The following is a 27,100-nucleotide window of genomic DNA, read 5'->3' on the forward strand; positions in this document are numbered from 1 at the left end:
GAAACATTGACATGGTTTGGAGGTAGGTTCGAAATTGGCCAAGAGCAGGATAAAATTCAACTTATTCAAACTAAACGCGTTGAAAAACATAGCGACAACCCAACAACAATTAAATGTCATTATCAGATACCAGAGAATCTCCTCAATATCTACTTCAATACCAAGTTCAAATATTCATGTTCAAATACCATTTTTCTCTCACAAACCATTCACCAAAACCTCAGCCATGAAGCTGAATCGCCTCTGCATCGTTTTACCACCAAATTCTGGTGAAATGGTGGTGCCACTTGAAAAGGGTGTCCAGCAAGAACCCTTCCAAACACCAGAGAAACAAGTTGTTGAGGCCAAACAGCCTCACAGGGCATGTGGGGGACAAGTTCTTGCTTCTCTTGGAGATTTTTTGGGCAAGTTGTATGACTCAGGGTGGTGGAGAATTTGCCAAAAGGGAGGGCACAGAGAGAAGCACGACTCTGGTGTATTGTTTCATGACATGGATGGTGTGCAAGTTTCTGTTAACGTTGGCAGGGACAACCCCAGAATTTTCAGCTACGCAGAGCTGTTCATAGGGTCTAATGGTTTCAGTGAAGACCAAGTTTTGGGGAGTGGAGGGTTTGGCAAAGTGTACAAGGCCGTTTTGCCGAGTGATGGAACCGTGGTTGCTGTGAAGTGCTGTTTGGCAGGGAAAGGGAAGCAGTTTGAGAAAAGTTTTGCAGCGGAGTTAACAGCCGTGGCTGATCTTCGCCACAAGAATCTTGTGAGGCTGAGGGGTTGGTGTGTCAATGAAGATCAGTTGCATCTTGTTTATGACTACATGCCAAACCGAAGCCTTGACCGTGTTCTGTTTCGCAGACATGAGAATTTGAAGGCCAAGCCTCTTCAATGGGGACAGAGAGTGAAGATTGTGAAAGGTTTGGCAGCTGCATTGTACTACCTCCATGAGCAACTAGAGACTCAAATCATTCATAGGGATGTTAAGACCAGCAACGTTATGCTTGATTCCCATTACAATGCTCGGTTGGGTGACTTTGGCATGGCAAGGTGGCTAGAGCATGAGCTTGAGTATGAGTATAAGAATAAGAACAAGAAAACAATATCGATCAGAAGTGACCATTTCAGATTGGGAGAGACGTCAAGAGTAGGGGGCACAATTGGGTATCTTCCTCCTGAAAGCTTGCAGAAACCAAGCAATGCTACCTCCAAATCTGATGTCTTCAGTTTCGGGATTGTTGTGTTAGAGGTGGCATCTGGAAGGAGAGCAATTGATTTCACACAGCCAGATGAACAAATGATTCTGCTTGACTGGATTAGAAGGCTTTCTGATGAAGGGAAGCTTCTGGAAGCAGCTGATACAAGGCTACCAGATGGATCCTTCATGCTCTCAGAGATGCAGCATTTCATTCACACAGGCCTCCTCTGCACACTCCATGACCCACAATTGAGGCCAAGCATGAAATGGGTAGTGGAAGCTCTTTCTGACTTTTCTTTTAAACTACCACCACTCCCTTCTTTTCTCTCCCACCCTTTATACATCTCTTTGTCTTCCCCATCTGATACTAGTCACAGTCCAAGCAGCACAAGTGGCACTAGCTCCACCACAGATAATGCAAGCATTACCACCAACAATACCTCAAACTATGTCACGGCAGCAGGTGATACTGTGTATGTAACCGCTGAGTACAAAAACAGTGAAATCATCTCTTTTAAGAGCAATCACCACCAGCGACCATTTCCTGTGGTAGAAACTCCAAGAGAAATATCATACAAGGAGATTGTTTCTGCTACAGATAACTTCTCTGATTCAAGAAGGGTGGCTGAGCTAGACTTTGGAACTGCTTACCATGGCATCCTTGATGACAAATGCCATGTTTTGGTGAAACGCCTTGGGATGAAGACTTGTCCTGCACTGCGTCATAGATTCTCCAACGAACTCCGGAACCTGGGACGGCTTCGCCACAGGAATTTGGTTCAACTTCGTGGATGGTGCACTGAGCAAGGAGAGATGCTTGTTATTTATGATTACTCGGCAAGTAGAATCCTCAGCCAACTGCTTATGCATCATAACAATGGAACTCGAAGTGGAGCTTCTTTCCTCCAATGGCATCACAGGTACAACGTAGTGAAAGCACTGGCCTCCGCAGTACTCTATCTACATGAGGAATGGGATGAACAAGTGATCCACAGAAACATTACTTCTTCCGCTGTCATTCTTGAGCCAGATATGAATCCAAGACTCAGCTCTTTCGCTCTGGCAGAATTTTTGTCAAGGAATGAGCATGGTCATCATGTAGTTTCTGACACTAGAAAATCGGTTCGTGGGATTTTCGGCTACATGTCACCAGAATACGTGGAATCAGGCGAAGCAACCACTGAAGCTGATGTTTATAGTTTTGGTGTGGTGGTGCTTGAAGTTGTGAGTGGACAGATGGCAGTAGATTTTAGGCAACCAGAGGTACTTTTGGTGAAGAAGGTTCATGAATTTGAGATGAGAAAAAGACCATTGAAAGAATTAGCTGACATTAGACTCAGTGGAGAATACAATGACCAAGAATTGATGAGATTAGTAAGGTTAGGAATTGCTTGCACAAGTTGCAACCCTCAGCTAAGACCAAGCATGAGACAAATAGTAAGCATCCTTGATGGCAATGACAAATTACTTGTCCAGAGTAGCAAGGAGAGCAGGGAAGAATGGAGACAAAGAAATTACCGTTCTTTGTCAATGGTTAAGAGAATCCAAGCTCTAGGAATACAGTAAGAAATTGCAGAAGGACATTGAAGTTACCTAATGGGAACTGAAATTTTTGTAACATAGAAAAATCTCTATCTTGTTTTTGTCTCCATGTTTTATCCATTTTGTCTACTTAATATCTATACTAGGTTGTATATTATATAAAAGAAGCTTCATGTATCAGTGTATTTTTATGCAGAAGCATGGCAAAAATCATGTGTTTCTATTCATACTTCAATTTTCTAGTTTTCAATTCCACAAGCAAAGTGTATAAAATTCTCCAACACAGTGTTAAGAACATGGAGACAAGTCAAGCTCACACATTTAGCACAATGTAACTTCAAACTCTTCTCTCTATTCATCTGCTTCAATCCCAACCCAATTAATGAAACCAAATAGGAACTCCCTGAACGTGACCTGACCATTCTTGTCCCAGTCCATTTCTTCTGCAAGGAAGACAAAATCAGAGAGGGAAATCAGAAAGGTAACATAAAATAAGAGAGGAGAAAGGAAAGATCAAAAACTGATCATGCTATAGAATTGAAGTGAAGTAAATAATACGAAATCGGTGTTTAGAGATGCGCGCAGGGGATCTTTCACGAGGGTTGGTCTCATTCAGTGTCCTGATCATGTCTTTTTTGTTGAGCTTTCCATCACCATTTTGATCAAAAAACACAAAGGCCTCAACTATGGTATTGAAAATTTCTCCAACCTGTTCTAACCCTGCTTTAGATGACTGAAAGAAAAATGTAATCATGATGAAGTCATTGCATAGTTTAAGCAGATATAGCAATTTCAAGATCAATAAAGCATAAAATTAAGTTTCCAATGAGTACATTAACAGAGGATGAAGGTTCTGCTAGTAGATGGATGAGGCATAGAAGAACTATAAACTCATTGAACTGTATGCCCTTGCTTCCATCAAGATCACAATACTCAAAAAGATTCTCAATCTCCTGCTCTTTAAGATGAAGATCTAGATGTTCTAAGAACTTCTTTAGCTCATTGGGTTCTATAGATCCATTAGAATCCTCATCTGTGAATGATACAAATATAAAACACTTACTTTTCTACCAAAATTGAATTGTAGCTCATTCAAAACAGAATATTGGGGCTGTTATTGAAACTTACCATACTGTTCAAACATTCCTCTTAGAGTTTTCAGCCTCTCCTTAAACATTGGGAACATCATAACTATACTATCAACTGATTTCAACTTGCTCTGTCCAAATTTATATCTTCTCATTTCAACTATTTTTCTTTCAATCTTGTCATCCAAGCACGTATTCTTGCTTGACTTGCCAATACATGACATTATCACTCCCATTTTATTGGCAAAGACTTCTGAAGAAAGCAAAAGGTAAGAGTAACAATCCTTGAAATCAGGTATATGGAAACAAAAAAGAAATTAATCATGTGTTAATTTTTGTGAATCTAACAATAGTGTCTTTGATATCTTTCAGTTGATAAATATCAGAAGTAAACGAAGTATTTTTAGTTTTTCTTAAGACTGTTATCAATATGTATGTGCAAGGGACACAAGAAATTCTCAATTCTTGCAATTTTTCAAATTATTTTGTCATGTGATGTTCTAGTAAATTAGAAATTCCAAATGTTGTCCAATGCCTAACAAAATATGAAATGGATTAAAGAAGAGAAAAGAATACGACAAGAAAAAGAAACATACCTGCCAATTTTCTGGTGCTTGGCTTATGACAGGTAAATAAGGTAGTTTTGGGAGAACCAAAGGATCAGAAAGAAGCAATTTCTAAATATGCACAAAATTTGAAGAATAAAGAAGCATCTCAAAAATTATACGGAAAGAAAAAGAGAAGTTTAGTGGATTCCAAGTGGGGAGAGATGCCATCTTTTCTTGAGTGCTAGGCCCTCTCCAAGTATCCAAGTTCCAAAGGGGTACTTAAGGAATATGTTCCATTGACTTTAAAAACTGCATATTATGCTTATTCACTGTTTGTTTTGGTGGTGTTTCCAACGAAGACTACGATACGTTAACAATTTTTCATAACAATTTTTTTATAATAAGGAAAAAGAACAAACTAACTTCGGTTAGAAGTACAAACATTCGGTCTCTACAGTTAAATAATAAAAATGTTTTTAGTCTTGAAATTGGAATTTATTTGAAACTTTCTATCTTTAAACTTAAAAAATCATGTAGTGATACATTTTATTAGTCTTGAAAATGGAATTTATCTTCAAACTTTGGATCTTTAAACTTTAAAAATCATGTTTAGTTCAAATGTTAATCTTAAAACTTATTTAACATATAAATTTTTTTAATATATTTATATTAAAAATATTATATCTATTATTTTTAAAATTTGAATATCAATGTATCAAATTTAAAAAAAATAAATTCTAATTTTACGTCTAATTTAAAATCTTAAAAATATATTTAATGATAACCTTTAACTTGGTTTTGCCTAACGTTTTTCTAGGCGCTGCCATTAGTTATAGAGAAATAGAACATGACCAGGTAGCCACAGTTGTTCCTGGTTTCTCCTTGTACCGAAGATATCATATTTGACAATTTTCTGGTGAATAATATTGCTGAAACTGTGTCCAATACTTTGCACATTTTTATGTTGACATTCCTCGTAGATAATGGAATGTTCTATGTGAGAAGTTTCACCAAAAGGGTGAAATATGAGTCAATTTGTTTAACATTCCGACTTATAAAATATACATCAAGAGCATCTGAAAACCGTGGCAGTATTGGACAAATCAGAAACAGCAGTTGGAACACAATATCACGTCATTCGTTGGATGGTCATCTAAATTACGTATAAATATCTCAGTTTTGTTCAGTTTTAATTAATATAAAATTTCAGCAGAGCTGTGATCTGGAATATATCGGTTTTAGAGTGATGCTCCCTCCGGATCCCATCTTCTCCCTTTTAACTTTTTATTTTTAACAATTTTACTTTTTATTTTTCAAAACTCCAATCTCAATTTTCTCACTTTTACTTTCCTTTTCACTCTCATCAACAAGTTATACCTTCTCATTATCACTTTCTCTATTTCTCTTAATTTTTACATTGGTTAACACAAAATTTGACAGAAAAAATAAATTCTGCATGATATAAATTTAAAACATTTATAAATTCTGATGAGTTTTGAAGTATCATGATTCTATAATATAATCTGCTAAAAATTTCTTTCACACTTCCTTGTTTTTAAATAACCAAACTTGAAAATCTATATTTAAACTTGAAACTCTGAACCACCAGGAGATAACCCTTGCCATTGTAAACCAAACCATTTAGGCCGCAGGAGCTGAACTTCTCTTCGATTATCACTGGGTGTTTGGTGAATCTCGCGAAATTTGAAAGAAAATGAAAAATGTTATGTTAACGGAAAGTGGAAATTAAGAAAAAATAAAGAAAGTAACAGAGGATGGATGCTTGCTGCTGAGTGTAAAAGTGAGAGAGAATTGGGATTAAGGTTTTAAAAAATAAAAAGTAAAACTAAAAAGTAAAAAGGGTAAATTTAAAATTTAAAAAAAAGTAAGAGGTGTAAGGAGAAGATGGGATCACCCTCATTTTTAGTTATTATAAAATATCTTTCAAAAGAAAATCATAAAACATTATTAAACATTTTATAATAAAAAATTAAATAAATTACATAATTTTATAGTAAAAACAAGAAAAGCCAATTCTTTTTATTTTGATAATATAAATGTTATAAACAAAATACAATAAAACCGTATATACTAACATTCAACATACATAGCTATGTAAATTTCTTATTTATTAATTAACTTGAAATATATAATATTACATTTAAATATAATTAGTGGTTTATTTCCGTTTTATTTTCCATGAAATTTTATATCAAATAATTTAGTTCAAAAATATATTAAAAAATTTAAAGAAAACTCCACTTGGATAGGTTTTGTTTTCTTTTTCAAAATTCAATTATACTTGTTTAATTTTCAACACGGTATTGAGTTCCATTTAGATCTTTTAGTCGATTTTAGGCAGCACCTCCGTTACACGGTTAAAAGATGAAAATGACCTTTTGTGTTTTGCATAAAACATTTTGAGAGGTGCATCGAATAAAACATTTTAAAGGTGTATTTCATCCGATCCATTACTATATAACTAATGTTAGCATTATTTTGACAGAAAAATTACCGATTCAAAACAAATATGATAGAAGATTATTTATTTGAAAATTTGGACTTTTTTTCTGTTTTTAGGATACTATTAATATCTTTCTTTTGCTTTAATTCCAAATTGATTAATATCAGATTTTCTAATTTTTAGAAATTTTACACAAAAGACAAAATATTATAGTTATTTTAGATATTCTTCACAATCCATCCTTATTTTAGTTTTCATTTACTATCTATTTTTTTTACTAATTGAGTAGTTTAACTTGTATTTATCTATCTTTGGATATATGACGTAAATTTCATAATCACATTCTTCTTCTTTAGTTCTTTATTCGAATTTATAACAAACCAAAACTCTCAACCATAAACATCATACTTCTATTGAGACACTAAGGCTAACCTATATTCCAAATCCATGATAGACTATCGCTTCCTTAATCTTTATTTGAGATGCCAAGACTTTATTTTAAAAAATTTCAAAAGTATTTGTGACAATTTTATGCTTAGAAGTGAAGTTGTGGTTATATCACTAAGAGAGAACATATAACAAATATAATAAAGTTGAATAATTGATCAATGTGATGTGAAGTTCAAAATATGTGATCTATACTTATGTAAGTTAGTGTAAGATGGAACTCTAAGAAATGTAAAGGTCAAGTCTTAGCATTAGACGAGCTTAAGTAGTAAAGAAGTCACTGAGGTAGACAAGTTCAACTGTGGTTATAATCAGGTTTAACCATTAGAAGACCAAAGTCATTAGATGATTCCTCAATCTTTAGGTATTTGGGTAATATAAGGTGTTAGGCGACCTAAGTAATACAAAGCATTAGATGGCTAGAGGTGTTAAACAACCTAAACAATAAAATAAATCATAATGCATTTTGGATGTTTTGCTAAGTGATTTAACCTTTGATTGATAAAGCGAATTAATATATTGATGTGAGTATTTAGAGCATTGATTTAATGGTATGAGCTACAACGATCAAGAAAATTCCATGGTGATAATTACATTCTAGAAGAAGAAAGTTTTGAATCAAACATTCAAATGAACCCAGTATTAGGAAATAATTTATGAACGAATTCTTTGATATAGTGTAAAATATTATTCCTCTAACAATTCAAATACAAAAGCACAATGCATGAAGTTTCTTTAATAGAACAATTATGACATTGAAAAGAGAGCATAATTTAAATCAAGTTTGAGCTTATTCAAGAAAGGAAAGAAGATATAATGTTTGTACTATACCTGGCAACCGACCGGCTGTCAGACAAACTAATCAAGAAAGGTAAATATCATTAATGGCCAATTAATACGTTTAATGGTCATATTAAATGCGAATATACGCTATTTATGAATGATTGACAGGTCATATTGCATAAGAATATGATATTAATAGACAATTAGCAGGTATATTAGCAAGTATTATTGGATTTATTGCAATATCAAATATGAATTAATGAGCTTGATTGCCATAAGCCCTATAAATATAGGGTTAAGGCCTAGGTAAAGGGATCATTTTCTATCCTAATAAAATATAGACCTCTTTATGAAACATATCTGACTTGAGCGTCAGAGTGTCTTCTGCAGGTCAACAACTCATCAAAGTGGATTGCATTCTCGAAGAGGATAGAAGATCAAAAGAGAGCAGAGAAAGAAGAACGACCGACCCTCAGACCAATTCAACCAAAACATTTTGGTGCCCACCGTGGGGCCGAGCGATATCCCCATGAAACCACGAGGAACAAGACGTGTAGACATGCGCTCGGCCTCGACATTGCTACTTCAGATCAATACCAGGTTTTGCAACAAGAGTATAAAATTCCATAATAATTTCTAAAGGCATGTTTTTTGTTTTGAGAACTTTCAGGAACGTTCAGCCCTACATCCAACCTTGTCAGGAAAGTTCAAGTCTTACGTTCAACCTTGTCAGGAACTTTCAGGTTGTGACTTTGTCGGGCGGTAAACTAAAAAGCAGATGAGCATGTTGACTTCTCTAAAAATTGATATTTGCATATCATTAAATTTGGGACATGAATCTTGAATTTGTGACATAGCTAACTTAAATGTCAATGTTTCTGTCCACCATGTATTCGTAGCTGCAGTCGCTGAAAGAAATGGTGTATACAATTATCTTTCATCAACTGATCCTTAACCTTCATAGTCATGTGACCGGTCCATCAACGAGACAATTAAGATAACCGAAGGAAAGCCACCGTCCCCAGGAGCTATAGCCACAGTCCAAGTCGTCATCGTTAACGATCGGTCCGTGAATTTATAAACTGAGGAGAAGCATCAGAAACTTTATTAATGTCATGTTTAAATTCAATTTCATTTGATTTAGATTCTTGTTCTTGTCTTATGGTTTCATTATGGAATAAATTACGCCTAGCAATTCATGCTCAGTCACTGGTTGCTAACTTTGTTAAAGTTCATATTCAATGACGAAGTCTCTCAGGAAGAGTTTGAAGACAAAGACCAAGCGGTAAATCCCACTCGGCCGAGAGGTAAACTCCTCTCGTTGAAATTAAAGACCAAGAGGTAAATCCCTCTTGGCCGAGAGGTAAATCCCTCTTGTCAACTTTGAAGACAAAGACCGAGCCGTAAATCCCACTCGGTCGAGAGGTAAACTCCTATCGTTGAAATTAAAGACCAAGAGGTAAATCCCTCTTGGCCGAGAGGTAAATCCCTCTCGTCAAGATTGAAGACAAAGACCGAGCGGTAAATCCCACTTGGACAAGAGGTAAACTCTTCTCGTTGAAATTAAAGACCAAGAGGTAAATCCCTTTTGGCCGAGAGGTAAATCCCTCTTGGCCGAGAGGTAAATCCATCTCGTCAAGTTTGAAGACAAAGACCGAGCGGTAAATCCCACTCGGCCGAGAAGTAAACTCCTCTCGTTGAAATTAAAAACCAAGAGGTAAATCCCTCTTGGCCGAGAGGTAAATCTCTCTCGTCAAGATTGAAGACAAAGATCGAGCGGTAAATCCCACTCGGTCGAGAGAGGTAAACTTCTCTCGTTGAAATTAAAGACCAAGAGGTAAATCCCTCTTGGCCGAGAGGTAAATCTCTCTTGTCAACTTTGAAGACAAAGACCGAGCGGTAAATCCCACTCAGCCGAGAGGTAAACTCCTCTCGTTGCAATTAAAAACCAAGAGGTAAATCCCTCTTGGCCGTGAGGTAAATCCCTCTCGTCAAGATTGAAGGCAAAGATCGAGCGGTAAATCCCACTCGGCCGAGAGGTAAAGTCCTCCCGTTGCAATTAAAGACCAAGAGGTAAATCCCTCTTGGCCGAGAGGCAAATCCCTCTCGTCAAGATTGAAGATAAAGACCGAGCGGTAAATCCCACTCGGCCGAGAGGTAAACTCCTCTCATTGAAATTAAAGACCAAGAGGTAAATCCCTCTTGGCCGAGAGGTAAATCCCTCTCGTGAAGCTTGAAGACAAAGACCGAGCGGTAAATCCCACTTGACCGAGAGATAAACTCCTCTCGTTGCAATTAAATACGAAGAGGTAAATCCCTCTTGGTCGTGAGGTAAATCCCTCTCGTCAAGATTGAAGACAAAGACCGAGCGGTAAATCCCACTCGGGCGAGAGGTAAACTCCTCTCGTTGCAATTAAAGACCAAGAGGTAAATCACTCTTGGCCGTGAGGTAAATCCCTCTCGTCAAGATTGAAGACAAAGACCGAGCGGTAAATCCCACTCGACCGAGAGGTAAACTCCTCTCATTTAAATTAAAGACCAAGAGGTAAATACCTCTTGGCCGAGAGGTAAATCCCTCTCGTCAAAGCTGAAGTCAAAGACCGAGAGGAAAATCCCTCTCAACCGAGCAGTGAAGAGTGTTCGTGAACTCTCACTCTCGTCCACAAAACCTAGAGAACGCTCTCCGAGAGCTCCTGGTCCTAAACCGAGTGGTCAGAAGTATTCGGTCATTCGGTCTCAAACGACAGCACACCGCCCGGTGATTCAAAAGGGTAATCACTCTTTCCCGCCACTTTAAATTCGTCCGGCGTATTTAAACTCCTTCGCACCTGCAAACAGCTGCTTGGGGCTTGGGGGACTTAATGTACTATACCTGGCAACTGACCGGCTGTGAGACAAACTAATCAGGAAAGGTAAATATCATTAATGGTCAATTAATACGTTTAATGGCCATATTAAATGCGAATATACGCTATTTATGAGTGATTGACAGGTCATATTGCATAAGAATATGGTATTAATAGACAATTAACAGGTACATTAGCAAGTATTATTGGATTTATTGCAATATCAAATATGAATTAATGAGATTGATTGCCATAAGCCCTATAAATATAGGGTTAAAGCCTAGGTAAAGAGATCGTTTTCTATCCTAATAAAATATAGACCTCTTTATGAAACATATCTGACTTGAGCGTTGGAGTGTCTTCTGCAAGTCAACAACTCATCAAAGTGGATTGCATTCTCGGAGAGGATTGAAGATCAAAAGAGAGCAGAGCAAGAAGAACGACCGACCCTCAGACCAATTCAACCGAAACAATGTTGAACATCAATTGATTCAAAATTAAAGTCTTGAAGAATGACGTTGAAGAATCATATTAAATAATAGATGAAGTCATTCCTTATTGAGAATATTTTAATGAATAACTATAATTTGAATTCTCAATGGCTAAAAAATGCAATAGGTATATAAAAGAAGTAAGGCCATAAGAGAAGATTAACGAAAGAAAGTTATACAAAAGATCAAAGTGTTGAAATTGTCATATCATTGATTATTGAACTGGGTTGCGAGCTAACAAATCATATATTCTTCATTGAATGAAGTTGTAACTTAGGGAAGTTTTTGCTCGAATAATTGGGGAGGTTGAAACTCGTGTAACTAGAGAAGGTGATACTCGTGACTAGTTAAAGGTGTTGATTAGTGAAGTTTCTTAAGCAGGTTGCTTAAGAGACTAAACGTAGTCTAAGTGGAGGTGAACCAATATAAATCTCTTATGTGCATTTTCTTTATTCTTACTCTTTTACTTTGTATAATTAATTATCTTCTATTTGTTCATTGTGCACATAGTTTTTTTTATTTTGTTTTCAGATTTTATTAATCTTCCCTCCCTTCTAGAAGGACATTTTACAAACTCTAAAAAGACCTACAAAACACCAAATTAGAAACGGAATGAGCATATAGTACCTCAGGTTACAAAGAAACTAAGAGAAGGAACCTTAAAACACATGCGATTCTCGTTACACATGATTTCAGATTAAAAACGAAAGAAAAAAATGAGTTGAAACTTGTTCTATATTAGAAATTGATCGGATAGAAGTGGAGATTACTCTGCCGTGATCTCCTAAGAACTTCTTAATCGTCACACAGAAGAATTTAAGAATTTCTATTTATTTTATTAAATTTTTTTAACTTTAAAATATTTAGTCTCTATTTTAAAACACCTATTAACTATAATATTCTATTTTCTAAATTTTAGTCTAATTATTATAATTTTGTTGTTGTTTATTTAGCCTCTTTAATAATATAAGTCACTAATCTTGTTAATATGTAATTTGAAGATTAAAAGTCAACAAACCATTCCAAGTCATGTAAATAATGTTTTTAATGTAACCAGTATTTATCACTAAAAAAAATGTGAAATATTATATATCTTAAAATGAATGTTAGGTTACAAAATAGCGATTTTAATATTTAGAAGGGTGAAAATTAGAGAAAAATATTTTACAAAAAGAGAAAAATTCTTTCATTTTCTGTAAAGGCTAAAATTAATTGACCAACAACTTTTAAAGGATGAAAAATAAATAAATATTAAAATCAAGCACACAGTACATTACTTTTTAATTTAGGTTATGCTGAACTAGCTCACAAGTGTAAAATTGTTGACTAAACGTCTAAGAGGTCACACTTTTAAAAATGTAATTTTAAAAATACTAAAAGCCCTAATTTTATAAATGTTGCCCCTGAAAAATACGGGGCTAATGAGTGTAACCGTTGCCTCTTTCTTAAAAATAACAGTGAAAAAACCTGTTTTCCCTCCAGCAATTCTCACTGCGTTCCCCTCTCAGTTCCCCTCCACCCTATTAATCTTTTTCACACCACCGTCTCCCTCTAATCACCACCGTGTCTCCCTCTAATCACCATTGCACCGCCCCACTTCGTTTCCCTCTCAGCACAGAACCCCCTTCTTCATCTACCTCTCAAACCAGCGCAGCACTTCGCCTGAGTTTTGTGCGTCCCCATCAACACCACCGTGCGTCTCCCTTTCTACCACAGACGTGAAGTTCGTGAATAGCGAATGAAAGTTAGTATCTCGTTCTCCAACCTACGAATTTTAGGGTTTTCTGTTGTTTTGGTTCATTTACTTAAATTAATTTTATTGCTTTTCGTTTTGTGTCCAATATTTTTATTTTGTTATTTTAGTAAGATTTGGTGAATCGGGTCTTGTTAATAGGTGCCCTGTTCTGATCTTAAATTTTTTTTCCCGCATAGGCTTTCTTCGATCTTCAGGTTGTTTTCGTCAATTTGATTCACATTCTTATCATATTGATCTTCTCTTGATTCATCCCTTTGATTTCACCCTGCCAAACTCGTACTCGGAATGCCTTTTAGTACAAATTTACTTAGAAGAAAACAATATAGTTTGCAGTAAAATAATTCAAAAAGTAAAACAATATACGAAGACAATACGTATTTCACACTTAGATGAAACAGTGCGATACAAAGCAAATAGTAGAGTGGTTTTGGTTCGTTGTGCCTTTTTCTGGTTTGTAAAGTAAGGTGGCTTGAGCTTTTTATTCCTGCACCCCATAATGAATGTATGCACGTGTTTTTTCTATTTTCTGAGGGTGTGTGGTGGGGACTGTAAATTTATACTGAGAGTGCTGTATATATGTGTATGTATAAAATAATCGTAGACTTAAGAATTGTGTCTCATTAATGGTATTTTGTCAAGTTGTCCAAGTAGTCATGTGCTTGAAACAACTTATTTAGCTGTAACCAATACCAAATCTACGATGATTTCTTATGGGCCAAACAAAACCATAAGTATTGAGTTTGATGAAAGGAAAACCACCCATAGGACTAAAACCATGGGTCAAAGTCAGTTTATTGCAATTTGTATAACCAACTGTATTGTATAGAATGAGATAGCCACTGCCATTTGAGAGCCAGTGCGGTAGCCCCTTGAACGAGAATGCACTATTTCTCCTCCAAATTGTACCATGCTAGCATGGTTTCTCAAGTGACTAAACAAGTGTGTTGGTCAATACCCAACAAGTAGCCCTGACCCAAATTCCAGTCACCAATGTCAATGCTTTGGGTTCTATACACCCGGAGTTTCATTATGGTATCTTAGAATTATTAAAGCAAAAGGAAATGAATGTTAGGTATAGAAGTATTGAGCTGTCATATATCTATATAAAAGTTAAAGATATAGAATGAATTGCGATATATGGTTGAGGGCATTATTAATAGAGACTTATATGTTGTCCTTGTTTTCCTCTTCCCATTTGTCTTTAAATACCAGGGCATTTACCTGTTAATGACCCTACCATAGAGTCTCTGTGTAGCTCCGCAGAATATAAAATCATTCATGAACTAATTCCCTTTGTGACAAAACAATGGATAATTAATATTGTATGGAAAAAAATCTTTGCAGAATTGACATGTTTTGAATATAAGATATAGACATGGAAACATGGACCGAATCTGAGATGATTATTCGGAAGGTATATACCATTTGTTTCAAGCTGCTAATTATGTCGTAGAGCCGACTCTATATACCATGTGTTAGAATGTTTACCTTATTTATTATTGTTAGAATATTTATCCTATTTATCATCATTGTAGTGTGTCTAGTATATATAGTAGTAGTACCTAGGTCTGCACCTAGGTCAAGGGGCAGACCTGTAATCTTTCATGTACTTTTGTATCAGAACTTTCTTATATATAGAATGAGAGTGAGAGGGATCTTTCAAGCCCTCTAGAATTATTTTACAGTGTCAATCTCAAGTCCATGATTATGCAATGTAGGATTGGTATACATTTGTTGGCAGACTAGAGTTTTTCTTGTGTTATTCTTTGCTGAAATGCAAACTTTGAGAACAATAGTATATTTTGTTTGCATCATCCGAGTTCCCTTATAGCCTATGTGCTATCTTTTTGTTTTTGTCATCTGAGTTGGCTGGATTTGCCTGTCATTCTACTCTAATACTTCTGCAACAGTTTACATGTCATTTAATTAGGAGGAGGCCTTTTACCAACTCTTTGAAACATAGTTCATTTACTAGAATAATAGAGCCAACAGGTTTGCTTATTAAGTTATGTGGACAAACCACTAAGTTGGAAATTGTGTGCACGTGTGCGGTCATTTACTAGAATACTAGAAAGAAATCTTTGTCTAGATTATCCCTCAACATAGATGAGATGTATAGAAGTGGACTTTAATTCTAACTTAACCTCACAAAAATGATTTGTAAGATGAGGTTTGCATCCATTTATATACTATAAATTGGCCTTATACACGACAAGGTATATACATCTTGAGCGTGACACTAGACATTAATGGGTGGTTCGATAGTGGTCCGATAACGGATGGAACAGTGTGTCCAACAAACAACAAATATTGCTAGGATAGGCTCTAACATAGCTTTGATACCATGTTAAGAAGTGAACTTTAAGCCTAACTCAATTCTACAAAACCGGCTTGTAAGGTAAGGTTTGCACCCACTTATATATTATAAATTGACCTTATCTCTAGTCGATATAAGACTTCCAACATTTGGTATGCATTAAGTAGGGGAAAATCTTAACACCTCCACTCCCAGTTTCCGTAAGTATCCTCTTCCTTTCCCATTGAAGCGAGAAACAAAAGCAACATAACGTAGTGTAATTCATGAATAAATGACAGAGAAGGAGCTAGGAAGGGTTGTGAATTACCCAAGTTCAGTACAAGGAAATGGGGCTGTTAGTATCTATACCGAGTCTAGTTCTTGCTTTTCTGCTATGATTCACTTTTTAGATTTCTGTTGATGGTAATGTTTAATTCCTGAACTTTGACTCCTTATTATTATGCACTCTATGACTCCTTAATATTTTAGGTTTCTGATGAGTAATTCTGCTATGATTCACTGATATTTCTATTGATGAGTATTTATAAAAAAACAGTGTTAGGTCTTTCACGCGTGCTTTCATCCTTGATTCTCTAATCCTATTTTCTGAGTTCTGGAAGGTCATTAACCAGAATACCAATTTACAACAACATCGATTCTACCCACCTCGTCCATAGACATGGTTTGTTTTCGTTATTTCTACCCTTTTTGTTTTTCTGTGTTTTAATGGAACATTTTCAGTTTCAAATTTTAATTTTGAAGTATGAACGTTTGGGGTCTTATAATTGTGTGTTTGATTCCAGGCTACCCTTGCTGATTCTTTTCTTGCCGACCTCGATGAACTCTCTGATAATGAGGCCGAAATTCTAGTAAGCTTCTTCTTCTTCTTTATCTTTTTATTTACTTTTATCTAAACTAAGTTTGAAAGAATTTAGGAAAAGTTTTGCTACAAATAAGGTGGTTGATTCCTTTTTGTTTCAGGAGAATAACGATGTTGATGCTGCTGACATGGAAGAGGATGTTGATGGTGATCTGGCTGACCTAGAAAACCTCAACTATGATGACTTGGACAGTGTTTCCAAGTTGCAGAAAACACAGAGGTACATTGATATTATACAGGTAAGTTGCTCCTCATTTCTTTTGAAGTGATTATAAATTGACCACAGTCAAGCATTTAAATTGTGGACATTGTTTCATCGTGTTCCTTGATATTATGCCAAATTGGGGACAGATGCTGTTGGTGCAGCCACCACCATTGTGATCTTTTTACAGTTGCAGACACCCTATAAAATGTGACGTTGCAGCCAAAATCATGGTCACATACTGTTGCTTAAAACCTTGCTACCAGTTGCTGTTGGTGGGACCTTCAATATCGCTACTACTACTTTCACAATTTAAAACCAGGCTTGTCTGTGAATAGTCATTGTTATTGCTTTTGCTGTTGGGTGCTTTATTGACTTTTGTAGAATCTAAAATCAGTTTGTCTAAGCGGGGAATTTAGGTTTCTTTCTTTTTTATATTGTGAATGGTGTTGTTCTGTCTTTTTAGTTTCATTTCTTTTGCTGATATCTAGGGTGTTTTATTTATTGAGACATACATATTGACATTGGGGCATGAATAAGGTATAATGTTATTTTTTATTGCAGAAAGTGGAAGAGGCCCTTAAAATGGGGTCAGATGTCTCCACTCAGGGACTGGATCTAGAAGATGATCCTGAATATCAATTGATTGTGGATTGCAATGCTCTGTCAGTTGACATTGAGAATGAAATTGTTATAATCCACAATTTTATTCGTGACAAATATCGATTGAAATTTCCTGAGCTTGAGTCATTGGTGCATCACCCAATCGATTATGCACGTGTTGTTAAGAAGATAGGAAATGAAATGGATTTGACTCTTGTTGATTTAGAAGGGCTTTTACCCTCAGCCATCATAATGGTTGTGTCTGTTACTGCTTCAACTACAACTGGCAAGCCTCTTCCGGAAGAAGTCCTTAGTAAGACTGTCGAGGCCTGTGATCGAGCACTTGATCTTGATTCAGCAAAGAAGAAAGTTCTAGATTTCGTTGAGAGTAGAATGGGCTACATTGCACCCAATCTCTCTGCTATTGTTGGAAGTGCTGTTGCAGCTAAACTCATGGGCACAGCTGGTGGTCTGGCATCTCTAGCAAAGATGCCTGCTTGTAATGTTCAGCTTCTTGGTGCCAAGAAAAAGAATCTTGCTGGGTTCTCCACAGCAACATCACAATTTCGTGTAGGATACCTTGAGCAAACAGAGATATTTCAGACTACTCCTCCATCTCTAAGGATGCGAGCATGTCGACTCTTGGCGGCAAAGTCTACACTTGTAGCACGCGTAGATTCCATACAGGGTGATCCATCTGGAAATACTGGAAGGGCTTTCAAGGATGAGATTCACAAAAAAATTGAGAAGTGGCAGGAGCCCCCTCCTGCAAAGCAACCAAAACCACTACCAGTTCCTGATTCTGAGCCTAAAAAGAAGAGAGGTGGTCGGCGGCTTAGGAAGATGAAGGAAAGGTTAGCATAGGCTTAAATTTTTGTTTGTACTGGAGTTTTAGGTAGCTGTGTTGAAGGTATGCTGCCTTGTGCCTTTTATTTTTTTTAATTTATGACCTGTTGATTCTAATTACAGGTATGCAATAACAGACATGAGGAAGTTAGCCAATAGGATGCAATTTGGAGTCCCAGAAGAGAGTTCATTAGGTGATTTTACCAGTTTGCTCTTGTCCTGATCTGATTACATTTGCATAGCAATTTTTTCCTTTTTGATTTTTTTTTTAATTTGATGCTTGAATTTATATTTATTATATTGAAAAATATAGGGAGTTAGGGATTATTTAAATGGAATAAAAAGGAGAACGGGAAGTAATTAGACTTTTAATAATTAAGTTGTGATAGTGATGCAATACCGATCACATAAGGAAAGTGAAGGATTATTTGGAAAAACAAGGGAGGGAATTGAAAATATATCCACCCGCCAATGTAGTTGGTGGTAGTGGGCAAAAAGGAATGTGACATTCTGTTAGGCTATTAGTGAACAACAGGATTGAAGAGAAAAGTGAGCAAGAATTGAGTTTGGAAAATGGTGGGTGACAGGAATTTCTCTATTTCTTTGGTCCAGTGTGTTCTTCTGTATTACACATCAGAGATCCCAAATAGCTAGCTTTTTCTATCCGTTTGTTATGGCAATTCTGGTCTAATTCCTAACAATTATTAATCCAATTATACTAATAAATTATGCAGCAACTATGCGTGAAATTCACAACTCAATTTGATGAATTCTGATATTTTTTAATTCAAAATGTTCTTAAAAGGCAGAGTATGAAGACATCTCAACTCCAGGTTGGGCATGCAAATAGTAAAACTGAAAATTAGGAAAATAGCTTGAAATATAATTTTATGGGTTCGGTACCTTGAGATATTGAGAAGAAAAGTCTGAGTTGCTTACTTTATCACTCATCTGCATATTATATATATATGTATGTGCGTATGTGTATGTATGTATATATCAAAAATGGAGGAATGAGTATACTAACATAAAAGAAAGCAGAGCAGACTTCGCCTATGGATGGCAGTAGGCTACAATTCAGAATAGGGGAGAAGAAGACAGCTTTTTTCAATTACAAGAAGTGCATACAATATATTATCTAAAGTTTAATTCTAGAACTCCCCTTAAGTTGGAGCATATAAATTATATGGAATTTAAATTGATACCCTTTTAAAGACTTTGAGGCCATCTGCAAGTTGATCATTTAAGTTGAAAAATTCAGTAGAAATTTCCTTGGCCAAGAACGTCTCTTGAATAAAATGACACTTAATCTCTATATGTTTGGTTCTTCCATGGAACCCTGGGTTAGAGGAAAAGTGAAGGGCTTCCTAGTCGTCACAATATAACTTCATTTGTTTAATATTAGAAAATCTTAACTCTTGAAGTTGTTGTTTAATCCATATCAATTCACAAGTGACTATGTCCATTGCTCGGTACTCTGCATCTGCACTAGACCATGCAACATTCTCTTTCTTACACTTCCAACTAATAATATTACTACCAATGGATATATAATGCATTCTCTTTCTTACTCTTCCAAGAGATAATATTACCACCAATGGATAACAATACCTAGTAGTAGATCTCTTGTCTGGTGGATATCCTGCCTAATCAACGTTACATACCTAGATATTTGTCCCTTCATCCCCATACAATAGACCTTGAGCTAGAGTTGTCTTAATATACCTTAGAATAATAGGAATCACAACATTCTAATAATAGGGAGCTTGTGACTAATTACATCGACTACAAAAAAAAAGAAATATTAGATCTTGTGATTGCAAGATAAATGAGTTTTCCCATAAGTCTTCTATATTTCTCTCCGTCAAATTATGGTTCACCCCTTTCTCCCATTGACTTCTATATCTATGTGAATATTACTTCCTTTTCTTCATAGTATTACTCCTGCATTCTTGTGTGAGTGGATCATGTGACTCTGTTGGTCACATCCAAACTTGTATAAATAGGAGTATCCCCTTTCCTCCAAAAACACTTTTGAGTACTCTTCTCTTCTTATCTTGGGTCTTAGCCTTGTCAGTTCCGTAACTTCAGAATATCACAAGAGAGGTTCCTTTTATATTCTGGGGGCTTTAAAGGAAGTGCTTAACCACACCTTATGTGTTCAGCCATTGAGCATTATCTTCAGATTGTATTTCAATTTCCTCCTCTATGTGGTCATGGTATCCTTGACCAAGAAAACAAAGCTCTATTCATATGGATCATGAAACGTAGTTCTTTCCATTCAGTTTTTCAGTAGTAATGGTAGGTGTTCCAGTGAAAGACAACTGGACCAACAGATGATATGTTTGGGGACCAAAACATGAATGAAAATCTCCTTCAAGGACTAAAGGAGAAGAGTGAAGTGCCCGTGCCTGTCAATGACATAAAAAGATAACATCTAATCCTGAATTTGTTATAAACATTAGCAAGAAAAAAAATATGATGGTTGCTGGCAACAACAGATGGTGGTGACAGGCGGTGGGGTGGGATAGTGATGTCCAGTGGCAGCAGGTGGTGATGGATGACGGTCGCCATTGATAGAGGCAGCAGATTGAATTAACGTGCTCCGGTACCAGCTTAAGATATTGAGAAGAAAAGTCTGAGTTGCTCACTTTGGCACTCAACTGTATATTATATATATATATTATACATATATATATATATATATATGTTATGTGTATATAAAAAAGGAGCAATGTATGCTCTAACAGAAAATAAAGCAAAGCAGATTGCCTATTATAGATGCCAGCAGTCTACAATTCAGAATAGGGGAGAAGAAAACAGCTTTTTACAATTACTAGAAGTACATATATAGTATATATATTATCCAAAGTTTAAATATACCAGGTATAAGTACAAAAATAGTAGGTTTAATTATTCTTTTCGTCCTTATTTTTGTCAATAAGTTTCAAGTTGATCTTTTAGTTTTTTTTGTCTTAATTTGATCCTGACGTTTTAAAAAATTATTTATTTTGGTCATTTTCGTTAATACTTTACAGTTAGTCTATATATATTTAGTTAATTTGGTCCTTATTTTTTTTTTATTTTTTAAAATTTTTCTTCCACATGTCACTTCACAGTTGGTCTCTCTCTCTCTCTCTCTCTCTCTCTCTCTCTCTCTCTCTATATATATATATATATATATATATATATATATATATATATTTGTTTTTGAGATTCAATTTAGTCCAAATTTTATAAAAACGGATTAATATTGTCTCTCTTTAAATTGGGATAAAATTTATTTTTTTGTATAGATCTTATACCGTTACTTTTACTAAAATTGACATTTTTATTAAATATTTCTGAAAATATTTTTAAACTAACTTTAAAATCTATATAAATTTATTTAAAATCTTTGTTAGAGTTTGAATGTGATTATTAAATCTAATATGAAATGGAACACAAATTGTGCAACCAAAAAAGACGTGAATAAATTAAAATGAATAAGTTGAATAGTATAATTATATATATATATATATATATATATATATATATATATATATATCAATTCACCCGTGTGACTTGTCTTAAATTAAATATTTAATTTTATTGTTTTTATAATTGTTTTCCCTTTTAAAAATTATTTGTTAGTTTCAATTTGGTATAGATTTTAAAGTTAACTTAAAAGTATTTAATAAAAATGTTAATTTTAATAATAATATCAGTAACAGATTTATACAAAAAATAAATTTGTCCCAATTTAAAAAACAAATGTAAGGATCAAATTGATACTGTCCACGTGGCACTATCACATCACACTGTTATTGTCACGTCACATTGACTGTGTCACTTGGCACAACTTTGAAGTGACATGTGAAAAAAAATTAAAAAAAAAGTAAAAATTAACATGACATTAACTTTAACACCATTTGTACAATACCAATGGAAAAGAACAAATTGAATCACTTTTTACGGAAGAATCCAAATTGAATCACTTTTTTAAAAAAGTCAGGACCAAAGATGAAAAATATTGGAGGACTTACTTGACACTTTTCAATAAAAATAAGGACAGAAAGAATAATTAAACAAAAATAGTACTTAAGCCCTATGCAGAATACTATGTCTCTAATGTTCCATGTTTGCAATCCAGGTCAAAGTACAATGGTAATAGAAAGGTAAAGTATTGCATGCTTAGCCAAATTGCTCTTATAACACAATAAGACCCTTAAGTACTAAAATGGCATTAATTACTATGTATGACATCCTTTGGAAACTTAAAATGGAAATTTTTTAATCTGTCCTTATATTCTTATATTTATGCATGTGAATTATAGGAGATGGTCTGGGTGAGGGCTATGGAATGCTTGGTCAGGCTGGCAGTGGCAAATTGCGTGTGTCTGTTGCTCAAAGCAAACTTGCTGCAAAAGTTGCAAAAAGGTAAGTGCTTCTCATTGCTTGAGTTCTATATTATGTTCTAGTTACTTGATATTCTGATTTTGTTGCTAGATGATAAATTACCATCCATATCTCTAATACCTTATTTATCTAACTGACTACGATGACAATTCTGGTGGACTACTTTTCATTTGTCAGATTCAAGGAAAAGAATTATGGTAGCAGTGGTGCTACATCTGGTTTGACATCAAGTCTTGCATTCACACCAGTGCAGGTTTGGTCATCTTTTTGTTGTTTTTGTATGTTTTCTCCTGCTCTCTAGTACCTAACTAGTGCAAAAGTAGTTAATTTTGCACAGAATTGTTATGACAAGTTGTAACTGGAAACATTGTTTAGCATTTAAATTATTTAGGCTGTACCTATAGTCTTTGGAGTAGCAGTCATCCTGCTATCACTCCAAAATTAGTGAATTTCTCCCCAATTGGTTGTGGGAAGCTGTGAATGAAAACACTGTTTAGCATTTTAAATAGCTTGTATCTATCCATAGTGCTTGGAATAGTGATCATCTTGCTATCTCACTAACACTAGTGTTTTTGGGACTGACCAAGGTAGTTGAATTAGGATACTAATTGTGAATTGGAAAGCCAATTTTCCAAATTGCAAACCAAAATGTATTGGGAATAGTAAGATTCACTATTAATATAATAAGTTGAACATACTTGAACGATTGAGGAGGAAATCTGATTCAATTTCTTGATTGTAAACTAGTGCAAGAGGATACATTATTTAAAACTCTACTACCCTAGAAATAATTGCAATAATAAGTAATAACTCTTTGTATACCTACAATATTTTATTGGTAATAGTTGCAATAATTGATAGTATCTCCTTGTAACTCAACACTCACTGGGAATGAATATTTATTATTCTCTCCTTGCATGTAAGCATGTAAGATCAGGAAACTGTTCTATGGAAAGTCCTTTGCAAACAAATCTACAAGGTGAAGTCCTTATGGGATATAGAAAGTAGATGTAAGGCATGTAATTTTTCATTGAAGTGTTGGTCTATCTATGTTTATGTTATCCTGTTTTGTTGAATTGGATTATGAGCAATATTAATAGCTGATTTATTTTCAGAAAAGAATCATAGGTTCCTTACGTTTCACTTTAAGATCATTCAAAATAATTTTCAACGTCAACAATTCACATCTCTTGTGCCATAACTTGAGATTTTGGACCTTGGTACTACATTTTTGGCCACAACGTATTTCGCAGGATTTATATCGGCGGATAGCATATGCACGTTTTCTTTCTTATGAGTTAGTTCATATCAATAATTTAACTGATATTTATATTGACAATGGAATACTTGATTTTGATAGAACTTTTAGCACAATAACCAGTTACTTTTTCTTTCTTTTAAGTTTTGCATTAATATTGGTTACTTATATTATTTTTCAGGGGATTGAGCTGACAAATCCACAGGCTCATGCACATCAACTTGGTAGCGGAACTCAAAGCACCTACTTCTCTGAAACAGGAACATTTTCGAAGATTAAGAGGACATGAAACCGTGCATGTATTCAAATTCTCATTCAGTCCAGACAATCCTTGGTTAACATGCCTAGAAACTGTTGATGCCGGTGGATATTACTTCGTAGGTTTATGATAGATTTTTGAAGAGTAGCCGTGTTGTGATTATATTGTTGATACGTTCGCTTGTATATGACTTCTGCTATGCCTTATACCAGGTTCCTTTTCATAGTCACAAATTATGATTGATATAGTGACCATTTTATTGAGTTAGCTTGAGAACCAAAAAAACATTCTCATTGGAATCGACCAAGTTTTGGTATTTCATGCACCCGAATGAGACTCAAGTCAACACCCTTTTATCAATTAATTGGATAAGACAATTACTTCCTGCACCCCATCATTTCCAGAATTTATTTTTCGGAAGTCAAACATTCTCTCCTTTTACGGAAAGCATTTTTTGGAAGGTTTTGATGGGGTTGGGGGAAGAAATTTGATGAGGTGGACTGAAAGTGTGATGCTGTGTTTTATTTATCCCAATGCCAATTGAGATCAAGTTTATTTGCTAACAATTTTAGGCAAATTCTTCCAAAACACTCCATAATTTGTCATGCATCTCCAGGAATATGAAAATCTTTTCTTTTTTCTGGAAGCAAAAAGTTATTTTTGGGTTAAACAATTTGTAAGATTTTTTTTCTTAAAAATAGAGATCTAAATTACACAACCTAAATAAAAACAAAAGAAGACTTTTGTATTGTGTGATTTAAAAGTCAACAATGATTTATAAATTGTGCAATTTAGAGGATAATAGTAATTAACACCTCAGATTAGTAAAATCATTATATATTACAAATTTGATATTAAACGAACATAACATAGAAATAATCTATGTATTACAATATTACTTATAAGTTACATAATAAAGTTTTATCTAAAACATAATTGTATTCCAAATTAGAGGAAATATCTAAAACATTAAAGGAAATGTACTTAAACAATTCTTTCTATTAATACCACTCCAGAGTTATCTCATTACTGATAACTTTGACATACATTATCTTCTGGTCACCTAAAAAATATTAGGTAGATAAACCATGTATAATATACAAAAAAAGTGGGTAAACTAGAGATTATTTAAAACTTATTTTAGATTGTGTAATTAGAAGACCAATAAGTTTCATATTGTGTAATTTGGAAGTCAAAAATAATCTTCGGATTATGCAAGTTGGATTATAGAACTTGGAATTCAGTTTTGGTTTTCAGATTGTCCAATTTGGAAGTAATTTTTATTTTTGGTTTATTTAATTTGAAAGCTTACTAGATTATACATTTTGGAAGTCAATTTTTATTTTTGGATTGTACAATTTATGAAGATAATAATGGTAATTTCATATTTGTGGGATGTAGGACAAAAGTACGGGGTGTAGGAAGAACTGGCTGCAATTTTAAAACTTAGTATCTTCATTGCCTGAATGCTTAAATTTAAGAAGGCAAATTCTTCCTACATCCATAATATTTTGTCCATGGATATAAACATTTCCATTTCGCGTTTTTTAATTGTATAATCTGAAAATTAAAAACTATTTTTAAATTATTCAAAAGTCAAATAATTTTATATTTTACAATCTAGAAGTCAAAAATATAAAAAATATTTACATATCACATAATTTGGATATATATATATATATATATATATATATATATATATATATATATATATATATATATATATATATATATATATATATATATATATATATATATATATATATATATATATAAAGACTTTTGGATCGGACAATGTGAAAGCAAAACTAGCAATTCGAAAGCCAGAAATGTCTTTTAAGTTTTGCAATTTGAAAGTTATTGTTTTCTTAACCACACTTCAAAGTATGAAAGTCATTTTCTTAACCAACTTCAAAGTATGGAAGTTATTTTTTATTTCCGTATTGCATGGTTTGAAATTCATATGTGACTTCTAGATTACGTAATTCGAAAGGTTTTGTAAGAAAAAACAGTCTCTAGACCATATAATCTAGAAGTCATTTTTAACTTCTATATTGTACAATAAAAAAGTTATTTTTTACTTCTACATGCAATCCGAAAATATATTTTTAAGAAAGAATATAATTTTAAATTGTGTAGTCTGAAAAAAAAAATTATTGTAAACTCCATAATTCATAATAGCAGTAAATTAGGTTACTTCATGGTGGTGTAATGTCATAATCTAATTATAAGTATATTAAGAACCTACGTAACACCTACAAGTTTTTAAAAGTGAAAACAAACGTATCTTAAATTGCCCCTTTTAATGATTACTTATAAAATTCTACCAAAACAAATCATATTTTTATTTCATCATAAAATTTTCATTCAAATTGTGAAAGAGTTCAATTTCATCTAGGCTTAAATTTTTTTACAGTATCAATCGATAAAAAAAAATATTTAGATGTGAATTTTGACGTATTTTTTATATAAATTAACAAATTTATCTTTTATCACAATATGATTTTGATTAAATTGTTGTGGTAACAACCATGTTGGCCAAATTTTATTCGTTATAGTGAATTGTGTGATTACTAGTTTCTTAATGTGAATGAACATATATAAAAACAAGTTCAATCATATAAAAACAATTGTCGGATTCACTTTTCAATCAAAAGTTTTGAAAATATTTTTCAAATAGTTTTAAAAGGATTGTCTAACCCTCATTTATCATATGTAAATGAAAATATACAGGACTAAGGTCAATTTTTTGGAATCCAAAAAAGAAATTCAAAAATATTTTCTTTATTAATTTGTATTTGTCTATTTTGTTTAATTTTTGAGGAAAAATAGGTATTTTAAAAATTATATTAATGTTAAACATTTAATCAAGGAAAACCGTTTTTAAATAAAGGGTTAAATATGTTTTTAGTCCCTCAACTATTGGCCGTTTCTGGTTTTCGTCCCTCTTTCAAAATAAAGTACAATTTGGTCCTTATTCTTTTCGAAACTTTGGTTTTAGTCCTAAAAAACTAACACCGTTAAAAATTAGCTGACGTGGCTAACGGTAGACTGACACGATTTTTTTTTCAAATGTTTCTCACCTTTTTTCCCCTTCTCTCTCTTCCTTCCATCTTCCCTCTCTTGTTGAATTAACTCTCTAACAGGTCTGTAAGCAGCAGTTGTACACAAGTTCTACATTTAACAATTAGTGGGAGTGAAAAATGT

General features: G+C 34.0%; 3 protein-coding genes across 11 annotated transcripts; 2 read left to right on the plus strand and 1 right to left on the minus strand.

Moving 5' to 3' along the window:
- Window positions 1–226: 226 nt before the first annotated feature.
- LOC108329576 (receptor like protein kinase S.2) lies at window positions 227–2,955 on the plus strand. Its single transcript, XM_017563844.2, has one exon. It carries the CDS (start codon window positions 227–229, stop codon window positions 2,750–2,752), a length of 2,526 nt encoding a protein of 841 aa, XP_017419333.1. The 3' UTR covers window positions 2,753–2,955.
- On the minus strand, window positions 318–4,613 carry LOC108329577 (probable calcium-binding protein CML22). Its single transcript, XM_017563845.2, has 5 exons — window positions 4,413–4,613; window positions 3,857–4,069; window positions 3,562–3,761; window positions 3,287–3,461; window positions 318–3,171 (listed from the first exon to the last, which is right to left on the minus strand). Exons 2-5 carry the CDS (start codon window positions 4,050–4,052, stop codon window positions 3,080–3,082), a joined length of 663 nt encoding a protein of 220 aa, XP_017419334.1. The 5' UTR covers window positions 4,053–4,069; window positions 4,413–4,613; the 3' UTR covers window positions 318–3,079.
- Window positions 4,614–12,801: 8,188 nt separating this feature from the next.
- Window positions 12,802–24,218, plus strand: LOC108329153 (U4/U6 small nuclear ribonucleoprotein Prp31 homolog). 9 transcript variants are annotated; one of them, XM_052872791.1, is made up of 10 exons: window positions 12,802–13,139; window positions 16,004–16,129; window positions 16,251–16,316; window positions 16,429–16,566; window positions 17,094–17,986; window positions 18,102–18,172; window positions 22,295–22,397; window positions 22,554–22,629; window positions 23,301–23,391; window positions 23,816–24,218. In XM_052872791.1, the coding sequence occupies exons 2-9, from the start codon at window positions 16,127–16,129 to the stop codon at window positions 23,382–23,384; spliced, it is 1,434 nt and encodes a 477-aa protein (XP_052728751.1). In that variant the 5' UTR covers window positions 12,802–13,139; window positions 16,004–16,126; the 3' UTR covers window positions 23,385–23,391; window positions 23,816–24,218. The 9 variants fall into 9 exon arrangements, with proteins under 9 accessions (XP_052728751.1, XP_052728752.1, XP_017418711.1 ...); XM_052872792.1 differs by having other exon boundaries at window positions 23,301–23,355; XM_017563222.2 differs by lacking the exon at window positions 23,301–23,391 and adding an exon at window positions 14,496–14,565 and having other exon boundaries at window positions 12,803–13,139; window positions 16,068–16,129.
- The last annotated feature ends 2,882 nt before the right edge of the window (window positions 24,219–27,100 follow it).

The sequence above is a fragment of the Vigna angularis genome, chromosome 2 (genome assembly GCF_016808095.1).
Source record: "Vigna angularis cultivar LongXiaoDou No.4 chromosome 2, ASM1680809v1, whole genome shotgun sequence".
NCBI lineage: Eukaryota > Viridiplantae > Streptophyta > Magnoliopsida > Fabales > Fabaceae > Vigna > Vigna angularis.

What these genes read in the sequence shown, in the direction of transcription:
- LOC108329576 (XM_017563844.2), top strand. Translation starts at nt 227, where the DNA reads ATGAAGCTGAATCGCCTCTGCATCGTTTTACCACCAAATTCTGGTGAA.
- LOC108329577 (XM_017563845.2), bottom strand. Translation starts at nt 4,052, where the DNA reads ATGGGAGTGATAATGTCATGTATTGGCAAGTCAAGCAAGAATACGTGC. An exon ending in AGGAATGTTTGAACAGTATG is followed by an intron (nt 3,762 to 3,856) that starts GTAAGTTTCAAT and finishes TATCATTCACAG; the next exon opens with ATGAGGATTCTAATGGATCT. An exon ending in AACCTTCATCCTCTGTTAAT is followed by an intron (nt 3,462 to 3,561) that starts GTACTCATTGGA and finishes TTTTTCTTTCAG; the next exon opens with TCATCTAAAGCAGGGTTAGA.
- LOC108329153 (XM_017563222.2), top strand. An exon ending in CCCAGAAGAGAGTTCATTAG is followed by an intron (nt 18,173 to 22,294) that starts GTGATTTTACCA and finishes TGTGAATTATAG; the next exon opens with GAGATGGTCTGGGTGAGGGC. An exon ending in GCTGCAAAAGTTGCAAAAAG is followed by an intron (nt 22,398 to 22,553) that starts GTAAGTGCTTCT and finishes TTCATTTGTCAG; the next exon opens with ATTCAAGGAAAAGAATTATG.